Source organism: Salmo trutta, chromosome 8, assembly GCF_901001165.1.
Source record: "Salmo trutta chromosome 8, fSalTru1.1, whole genome shotgun sequence".
Lineage (NCBI taxonomy): Eukaryota > Metazoa > Chordata > Actinopteri > Salmoniformes > Salmonidae > Salmo > Salmo trutta.
Genome location: NC_042964.1, coordinates 22,779,763 through 22,790,364, shown reverse-complemented (window position 1 = coordinate 22,790,364; position 10,602 = coordinate 22,779,763). Strand labels below are relative to the sequence as shown.

Below are 10,602 nucleotides of genomic sequence, written 5' to 3'. Positions count from 1 at the left end.
AGTTCAAAACTTTATCTTCAGCTTACAGGCATGTGGCTCAAATACACATTCTCATTCTGAACCCTTGAATACATGATATAGATAATATATCTGTTTAAACATTTTATTTGGATTACTTTCATTACCCCTGTTGGAGTCAACAACAGCCTCAATGTTTTTCAGTTCCTCCAACTGTTCTCTGTAGCTGTCAGTCGGGCCTTCATGGCTCCTAGTTCCATCAGTAGGTTACAGCCGCTGATTGTCTTGGCTAGGGCTGGTGCTTGGATCTGAGAAGAACTTCACTCTACGCCCTGTGCCTGTTCAGGCCGAATCTGTACCGTGATGTCATTCAGGTTGACTTCTCCAGCATCTTCACTGGGCGTTTGAGTCCCACACAGGCACGGCAGCACCAGGGTCTGAGTCGGTCCTTCATTCTACAACTTGTACGCAAATAGTATCAAAATTCACACAAAACCTCTCGGCTACCTGGGTAGCTCGTTGTGCTGTCTCTTTCCTTTATATACCTTTCCATGTGAAACATTACGCAATGTTACAGTGTCGTTAGGACGCAGGGAAAAAAAGAGACATGTTCAAGGACTCAATGAAAAATGTATAAAATAGAACTATTCAAACAGAGTATTCTTAGGCAGCATGGATATTGTCATTTAGCTTGATGCTTTTATGCAGCGTCTTACAGAACAATTTGTGACTCCAATGGGAATTGAACTCACGACTCTGAAGTCTTACCGACTGAGTCACACAGGACCACATGGAGAATGTGTACACGGTTAATGTGATTCTTTGGGTTCACCTGAGGTCAAGTCTGTCCTTGTGTTTGTTTACAGATGGCCATTCACAGACATGTCCATTTTCCAGGATACAGGTGCAACACAAACAAGTACCGGATACTAACAGGCTGCTAAATATGAACGTTTTTGAAATATATCTGTTGTTTGTACTTCAACAGGGTTTACCAGTGTGTATTTTGCCATGAAAAATGCTACCATCAGGCCAAAAGACAGATTTGGTGCATTGTACTGATCTTTATTATTTTACCATGAAGAAACGTTCATGCATAATGTTTCAGAAACATTTCAGTCAATGTTTTATTAACATAATTCCATACAATCATCATGCACCTTCATGTATTAATAGATTGAAACTGATCATTTTGCAGTTACTTACTATTTTAATACAATTTGTTTCATGAAAATAATATACAGATCAAATCAATCCCGACAGTTATGATATAAAATGAATCATTTCAGAAGTAGAGGTGTCTGTGATATAGATGTTGATCTGTACCACTTAGTTATCATAACTGAGTTGTACAAGCCATGTCTTAAGGATGAAAGTGAGTTTCTGGCTATCAAAAAGGACATCTGCCCATACCGGTCTATTACAGAGAAGTTCAATATTAAAGTATGATTGGATGTGTTGTTTATGCATCTCGTACAATCACTGAGTAGGTCAGTCGTCTAAGTAACAGTCCTCTATCTTAGGAATGAATGAGATGACGTCACTCAGTTCGTCCAGGCTCTGCTGTAGCTGTTCAGCTGTCTGTCTGATCGTCTGGATGAACTTCATGGTCTCTGACTTGACCTCAGCCTTTGGTTCTTCACATGCAGGCTTCAGCTCAGTGGTGGAGTCTGTGTCCATTACTTCTAACATACTGGTATCACCTGGCTGTTCATTCGCCTTCGCCTGTCGGATGTTGTGGATCTCTCTGGCATCCATGGCGATGAAGAAGATATCAACAGCTACAAAAAAAGCTGAAAATATTCCTGTGGCCACCTCTGCCACACGCACTGCCCTGGCAGTTTGGGCTGCCACCTTGCCAATATTGGCCACCCGGAGTAGTCTGAAGAGCTCTATTGTGCCCGCAAGGCCTTTCCCAGCCCTCACCCCAGCACTAGCAGCGGCCTCTACATTGAAACCGGCACGTTTTATCTGAGAAGAGCTACTTTGCATGAGTGTCTCCAAACCCTCAGCGATGTCTTGTAGAGATGTCACCACAGAGTTCATCTTCTCCTGGAACTCTTTGATGATGTTCTTGATGGCTAGGCGGTCGGTGGACTGATTGACCATGTTGGTGATGTTCGATACTCCGGCTGTGGCTCCACCAGCGACAGCCACCCCAATACCTACCCCAGTGACGATCAGGGAGGCGCCCAGAGTGAAGGGAGCCAGGATGAGCCCCACTATAGAGGTGATTCCTCCAGCTGCCCCAATAACACCTCCCGTCAGACTGCCTATGGTGGTGCCTTTGTGCATACTCTCCAAGCCATCTGCCAGAGTTCTCAACTTTTCCAAGGTGGTCTGGAGTTCCGCCACAGTTTTCTCACTCTATAGAAATGCATGAATACATTTAGATTAATGAATGAATGGAAATGTAGATGGTTGGATGGATAAACATACATATTGAACAATTGATTGATTGATTGATTGATTGCAATTGTATAGCAAACCTTTTTTGTGATGAAACTGATAATGAAGGGCTTTGCCATGATGTCACCAGCTGAAGGCCTAATGGTCGGGTTTTGTTGGAAGATGTCACACAGGAGGTCGCGGAGCTCAGATGAGAAGCACTCTGGGAGAGATGGGTAAGAACCTCCCAATATTTGGGGGATGAGCTTGATTGTGTTCTCCGCAGTGAACTGTGAAGAAAGAACTGTCTATGATCAACCAATATCCTTTAGCTAGGTGGTGGACAGGCAACATAGAATGCATTCAATATGTGTCGGAATAATTGGATGTTGATTCACCCTTCAAGTCAGAATTTTGCAACCCGAGTTTACAACTTTTGGTATATGATCTTTTAACTTTTCAGCTGAAAAGTGACTATACAGAGCAATCTTACAATCTTAATAATTTTGATAAAATACAGGTAGTTAGTTTAACTTTGTCAATGTTAGCTAGCTTAAGAAAGCTGGGTAGATGCTATTATTCCATTCGTTGAAGAATTATTCCTACTTTAAAACCATTTGACTACACTCAACTTCACCAACTGGAAAATGCGAAATTACAATGGGCATTTGAGGATTACTTACTGCACCCTGAAGCATACACAACTCATACAGCACACATCCCAAGGACCAAATATCACTGCAAATGATGGAAAATAAATACATTAATTCTCATGTAATTCTCATTACTTTACACTGCATAACCCTCACACTTATATTTTAACACTTATAACCCCATTATAAAGCCTTCATAGATATGTCATAAACATATCCTGTGTATGCGTGTGTGTGTGTGTGTGTGTGTGTGTGTGTGTGTGTGTGTGTGTGTGTGTGTGTGTGTGTGTGTGTGTGTGTGTGTGTGTGTGTGTGTGTGTGTGTGTGTGTGTGTGGTTGTGTGGGTGTGTGGTTGTGTGGGTGTGTGGGTGGGTGGGTAGTAACAGCCATGACAGCTGATCTCTGCAAATGCAAATGTCAACTTATTTTACAGTTTCCTTATTGTCTTGGTCATCTTATTGGCCTGGCTTACCTAACATACAGTATGGCTTGTGACATCACTTTGTCACATTTTATGTCATTTTATGATACCATATCATAGGCCTTGTGACAGAAGGTTCAAGTTATAGTAAATGATTGATTATCCACCCTGAAATGTTTTGTTAGCTTTAGTGATTTAATTCTCACCTCACTATACCTTCAACATTTTGGGTAATTACTAACTATTTAATCAATATCTTAAAAAAAAAAATCAGGAATATATATTTAAATATACATCTTAAATATTTTCTACCTTTTGGTGTCATACATTTCACCAGTCAGAATCTCTGGGCCTAAATAACCCACCATTCCATCCTCGTTGGTAGTCCTAATAAAAAAAATTGGAACATTAACACAAAAAAATACTAAAATGCTCATTTATGTAATCAAAAATAAACTATTAATGTATTTAACTATTAATATATGTTGTGTAAATTCATCATGAGCCAAGTAACATACTTTTCATTGACACTTCCAAACGCACCCAAACGAAGTGTTTCAAATTCTGTGAGGAGTATGCTCTAGTATAGATAATAAAATATAATTGTACAGTTGAGGCATTAAGCAACAGTTTATGACATTCCATTATTTCATTTTTTCACTGACATGAATCATATCATAAGTTTTTGCAATCATCTCTATTTGTATTGCTGTGAATTCCAAGTAAAAAATCCCACCCAAAATCATAACGTGCAGTTGATTGTTTAAGAAGGCTTTACATGTGTAGGCAGTCATTGTAAATACAAAATTGTTCTTAACTGACTTGCCTAGTTAAATAAAGGTTACATTTTAATAAAATAAAAAAATAATAACAAGGCTTTACATAAAACCTGACATTTTATCAACCCTCCTTTTTCTTAAAAAAAATTCCAGGCTATCTTTAAACTAATTGCCTTGGCATGATGTTTTATGAGCATTACCTGGGGTCTCAGTTCTCTGTGAAGAAGGCCCTGGTCATGCACATGCTTCAGGGCCATGCAGATCTTGACAAACCAGTCCATAATCTGTGAAGGTATCAAAGTATATTTAGCCTAAAATAAAAACAGTTGCGGTGTGGAATTTTCTAGTTATTACTTCAGCTACCTTCTCAGAGTACTCTTCTGTAGGGTTAGTCATCTGCTCTTGTATCTTCTGAGAGAGATTTCCCTTTGCACAATGGTCTGTCACTATATAGTAGCAGTTATCCTCTGTGAAAATGTATTAGTAGTTTGTGTGTGAATACTACTTGAGAATACTAATTGTGAAACATATTAATACTGTAGTAGTTCACTTGTTGAAGTTGCTGATACTGTATTACCTTGCAATTCTAATACATTGTCTCTGAAACAAATAAAATACATTTAAATACAAATGTAACGACAACGATAATGATGTAGTTACCTAGAAATGAGTTTTTGTAGCTTACAATGTGGGGGTGACTAATCTGTCTGAGGCTTTCAACCTCTGAGACAATTTCTCCAGCACTGGAGTTCAGGACAGATGTCTGTCAAAACAAATGATATGTGACTTATTGAAAGATATAGGCATGTTAATTTTTTAGTTTATCTTTATGAATACATGTCATTATCAATCATTATTTTCGTACCTGCAGAGTTGCTTATAATTGAAAACCAATGATGTATCCTATCCCTCTGTGATCATTCCAAAAAACTCTAAGATGTAATCAATTCAGAAATAACAAATAGTTCTCACTTACCTCATTCAATTTGATCTCTTTAATGACAAACTGGTCACCATGTTTGTCAGTAGCGATGACACCATTCTCTACCTCCTTCTGGGTAGTGTATCCTTTCATCTCTAGGACACTCTGTGTTTTCCCCATCTTTAGATTTCACTGGAATTTGTCTCACTCATGTCAATTAGCAATGCAATATTATTTGAAAAGCAATAAAATAAATTGCAATATAAACTAAGTGTACAAAACATTAGGAACACCTTCCTAATATTGAGTTGCACCCCCTTTTGCCATCAGAACAGCCTCAATTTGTCTGGGCATGGACTCTACAAGGTGTTGAAAGTGATTCACATGGATGCTGGCCTATGTTGTCACCAATGCTTCCCACAGTTGTGTCAAGATGGCTGGATGTCTTTTGGGTGGTGGACCATTCTTGATACACAGGGGAAGCTGTTGAGCGTGAAAAACCCAGCAGCGTTGCAGTTCTTGACACACTCAAACCGATGCACCTGGCACCTACTACCATATCCCGTTCAAAGGCACTTACTGTAAATCTTTGGTCTTTCCCATTCACCCCCTGAATGGCACACATACACAATCCATGTCTCAATTGTTTCAAGGCTTAAAATCCTTCTTTAAGCTGTCTCTTTCCCTTCATCTACACTGACTGAAGTGGTTTAAAGAAGTGACATCAGCAAGGGATCATAGCTTTCACCTGGATTCACCTGGTCAGTCTATGTCATGGAAAGATCAGGTGTTCCTAAGATTTTGTACACTGAGTTTGAGTTTGAGTTTATTTTATTTTTACAGGGACAGTGCACATTAATCAACGTTTCAGTAAAAGTGCCGGTTTTAGCCAGCTGGCTAATTTTCAACCGCAGTCCCTGGGCAGGTTATTAAAAACAATTACAATATAGACAATCATAGAACAGTGAGCACACGCAGAGTAACATAGGACAAGCAAGACATAGCATAAAGACAGAGCAACATAGGACAAGCAAGATGTAGCATACAGACAGAGCAACATAGAACAAAAAGCAACAAGACAAAATCCATAAAAACAAAGTGTTTCCGCACCTCACAAGCTACAGACAACAGACAACATGGAAAGCGGCAATACACAGCTAGGGATTATGTTCACAAATCTGATTGACCTTTAGCCATGTCTTCATGCATTTTGTGAAAGTGTGATATGTGGTGCAGTTATGTGTGTCTGATGGCAGTGTATTCCAGACATGGGACGCTCTCACAGAGAAAGCGGATTTACTAAAGGTGCTTTTCCTTAAGGGAACTATACAGTCACCTCTCATGGCAGACCTTGTGGATCTGCTGCCATATGTTTGGATTTTCTGTTTAACAAAAGTACTGAGTGGAGGGGGAGCTAGGCCATTTAGGATCTTGAATACAAGACATGCGTCGGTGTATTGCACCAGATTTTCCCAACTCAGGAGCTCATGCTTTCTGAGGATGTAACAGTGATGATGGCTATTGGGCTTCCTATCGAGCACTTTGAGAGCCTGTTTGTAGACAGACTGAATAGGTTTTAATGTTGTATGGCAAGCTTGGGTCCAACTAGTCAAGCAGTATGTTAAGTGGGGGAGTATCATCGATTTGAAGTACAGTCTTGCTACCTCTGTGGTCAAACAATTTCGTATAAATCGGAAATTAACTAGGTTGAATTTGGTTATTTGAATTACCTTTTTCACATGCTTTTTAAAAGAGAGGTTGGAATCAAGTATGATTCCAAGGTACTTAAAATCAGATACCACCTGGAGCTTCTCCCCTGACACATAGACATCTGGCTCAGTAGCATCTGTTGCCCTCTTTGTGAAGAACATGCAAACAGTTTTTTTCACATTGAGATGCAAACACGAGTCACTGAGCCACTCAGTGTATAAACACATTTGTTTGCGGTAATACAAACCAGTAAGGTGTATATGTTATTTACACAGGCTTACCTTTGCTTGTCTGTCTGCTTGTTGTGCTCTTGGTTTACCTAATCTATGATTTGATAAGGAGTTCCAGTCTTATATGCAGGGCTCCTCTGCTTCCGTGGCATGATCAAACTAACTCACCCACACCCATATCCGCATGACATGCAATGCTGGATCAACTATCAGCCATTGTGTCCGCTGGGAGGGACTATAGAGAAGCATTCAGATCATGTGATTTACAAGAACTCATAAATGCCTTAAGGCTGAAGTGAAAGCATTCACATGTTCGTGTGTCGAAACAAGAGCTGTATACTGTCGTCAACTTGTTTATTTTGACATGCTTTTTATCGTCCTCTGTACCTGAAACACATGCGTTTTATCAGTTGAACAGTTTAACAGGGTGAAATAATTCTGTGTTTTCCTTTTTGGCACACTGCTAAAAAGAAATTACAAATTTTATCAAAAAGTCAACAGATTTGAGAAAACGGTTTAACATACTGTACATGCATCAGTTTGCTATTTTTTTTATCTTGTGTTTCATTAAAACAGTTTGCTAGCTGCTTGGCTCTGCTTACTTGCTGGCAGATGTGGTAGAGTAGTATTGCTTTGGGAATTGTCTTTGGTTAAAGATTAATAGGAATTCAAAGGTAGGCTATCCAGCTCTACCTCTGAGTGATTATGTGGGGAAAAATATCATAGTCTTGTTTAAATTTCACATACTGTAACAATATTTGCATCACAAGTAATATCAACCTAGCTTTGAGTTAATGGTTCTAAGAGAGCGAATGGCTAATCAAACTGGAGTCTTGTATGTGAAAGAACATGACACTAGACTCATTTGTTTCTTCAACCTTGGTAACTGAAATAACATGATAATTTATATTCCAATAATGTTTCTCAGATGGACTGCTGCTTACCTCCAGTCTCCCCTATCTCGCCTTTAGGTCCGGCTGGTCCCACATCACCAGGTGGTCCTTGTGACCCTTTTCTTCCTAAAAACACGACAAACATGATAGCTCTCACCAATCTGGGACAGTCTGTAAAAGGCGGCATATAAAGTCATATCACAGTTGTATCACACACTACACTGCCATGTGGAGGTACTGTTGTCTACTCTACAGTCTCCTACAAACACTCTCAGGTTCTTTATTGGTTGTTTATTGGTTAAAGCTCTATTCAATCAGGTTAAGTGCCGAGAGCAGTGTGTTAGAGAAGTTACTACTAGTTTATTCTTGAAGTAACATGCAACTGAAGCCACTACAATGAATTAACCCATTGACAACAAATACATTTTTCAAGACAGACCTTGGGTCCTATGTGGATGACACTCAACTACTTTTCTCCTCCCCCCCTTCGGACACAGAGGTAGCGACATGCATCTATGTGGACACCTGCTCATCGGACAATTCATTCCAAAATCATGGGCATTACTATGGAGTTCCCTTCAGCCACAAGAGCATTAGTGAGTTCAGGCACTGATGTTGGGCGATTAGGCCTGGCTCGCAGTCGGCGTTCCAATTCATCCCAAAGGTGTTCGATGGGGTTGAGGTCAGGTCTCTGTGCAGGTAAGTCAAGTTCTTCCACATCGATCTCGACAAACCGTTTCTGTATGGACCTCGCTTTGTGCACGGAGGCATTGTCATGCTGAAACAGGAAACGGCCTTCCCCAAACAGTTGCCACAAAGTTGGAAAAACAGAATCATCTAGAATGTAATTGTATGCTGTAGCATTAAGATTTCCCTTCACTGGAACAAAGGGGCCTAGCCCGAACCATGAAAAGCAGCCCCAGATCGTAATTTTATCCTCCACCAAACTTTACAGTTGGCACTATGCATTCGGGCAGGTAGCATTCTCGATTTATCACTCCAGAGAACGCATTTCCATTGCTCCAGAGTCCAATGCTGGCGAGATTTACACCACTCCAGCCGACATATGGCATTGAGCATGGTGATCTTAGGCTTGTGTGCGGCTGGTTGTTCATGGAAACCTATTTCATGACGCTCCAGACGAACAGTTCATGTGCTGATGTTGCTTCCAGAGGCAGTTTGGAACTCAGTAGTGAGTGTTCGAAACCTCTCTGTCAATAACAGCAACAAAAAAATCCCCTTCCCACTCAGACCACTCGCAGACAGTCCTAGCAAATGTCTTGCTTGAGCTATTTCCCTTTGCGAAGAAGCAATTATTGTTTATTTTGACCATTTTAATTGAAAACAGTCACAGTCCAACGGCTGCGTTGGACCTTTAAAAATAGCATGTTACACAACAAACAGACTTGTTACCCAGAAGTGATTTGAGATTGAGATAAAAACGGCTGCGTTGGACCTTTAAAAATAGCATGTTACACAACAAACAGACTCTTAGTAAGCTGTATAATAACAGTACCTCAATATGTGTTCCCTATTCTGAAGTGTAACCTAGGAAACACATATTGAGGTACTACACCCTTATTAGTCCCCTCCTTGAGACAGCTTGCTAAGAGTTTGTTTCTTGTGTAACTTGCTCTTTATTAAATATGAATATGCCAAAGGGGTTATTAAGGATTGGCCAGTAATACATTACTTACAACTAAGGCCTAATATATGGCTAATGAGACGTAATAAAGGCCTTATAAGATACTTATGAACACTTATAAACTACAAATGAGAAGCTAATATTTGTACCTTCAAATAAAGTGTTACCTACTTTTCTTTGTACAGACCAGTGGCGACCCGTCATATATTATATTATATATTTTTTAAATGGGAGGGGCTTGCCTGTTTTGCATGTTGTTTTGGCATTAATACGTGTCACATATCAGTTTGCAAACAATATTAAAACAAATATATAGCATTCACTTAATAAAGCTGCGTACACACAGGGTCTCTTTTTTGTTTTGTTGAGTAAGGCAGCTCCAAAATGCAGGTGTTTCAGCCTAGCTGCTTTCTGTGGTGGTGGGGTGAGCCAGCAGAAAATAGGAGCGTTGCGCCGTGACTGGCTCAGTATTCTGTCACTCATGGGGACAGTACGTCATCGCCAAGTTTAAGTGCTTAGTAAGGGTAGACATCCAAAATTTCAGCCCTTTGGGTCCTGCCATAGAGTTATATTACAAGTGCACTTCCAAGAAAGTTCAAGGTCATTGGCTACAGATAAAATGACGTCAAATTACATTATACACAGTCAACATCTTACTTTCAAAGTCTTAGCTAGCAGTCATCATCATGAATCAAGTCGACAATCTACTGGCAAATCCTTTTTAATCCTTGTCATATGAAGATAAATAATGAAGAGAAATTATAGATAAAATGTATCGGTGCTCATCTGCCGTTGGACATAAAGATTATACAACAAGTTGGAAATCGCAAATTCAACAATGAGTCGTTTGGAAGGAATCAGTGGCTATCAGCAAGCATTGCAAAGCAACTACTAACTTTAGCCTGCTATCCAATGGAGTGGCTGTGTGTTTTTTTCCCCGAATTCCCACCATAAATCCAGATAATGCCAGACTTCTGGCCAAATCTGGCCACAAAGGACCGCT

The 10,602-nt window shown here is 39.9% G+C and overlaps 1 protein-coding gene across 5 annotated transcripts; it reads right to left on the bottom strand.

The window, feature by feature from the left end:
* Positions 1-1,002: 1,002 nt before the first annotated feature.
* LOC115198515 (serine/threonine-protein kinase PLK4) lies at positions 1,003-8,182 on the bottom strand. 5 transcript variants are annotated; one of them, XM_029760484.1, is made up of 10 exons: positions 7,113-8,182; positions 5,176-5,328; positions 4,860-4,962; positions 4,563-4,666; positions 4,400-4,483; positions 3,939-4,000; positions 3,733-3,807; positions 3,030-3,084; positions 2,448-2,636; positions 1,003-2,325 (listed from the first exon to the last, which is right to left on the bottom strand). In XM_029760484.1, exons 2-10 carry the CDS (start codon positions 5,299-5,301, stop codon positions 1,450-1,452), a joined length of 1,674 nt encoding a protein of 557 aa, XP_029616344.1. In that variant the 5' UTR covers positions 5,302-5,328; positions 7,113-8,182; the 3' UTR covers positions 1,003-1,449. The 5 variants fall into 5 exon arrangements, with proteins under 5 accessions (XP_029616344.1, XP_029616345.1, XP_029616346.1 ...); XM_029760485.1 differs by having other exon boundaries at positions 5,176-5,324; XM_029760486.1 differs by having other exon boundaries at positions 5,176-5,320.
* Between the last annotated feature and the right edge of the window lie 2,420 nt (positions 8,183-10,602).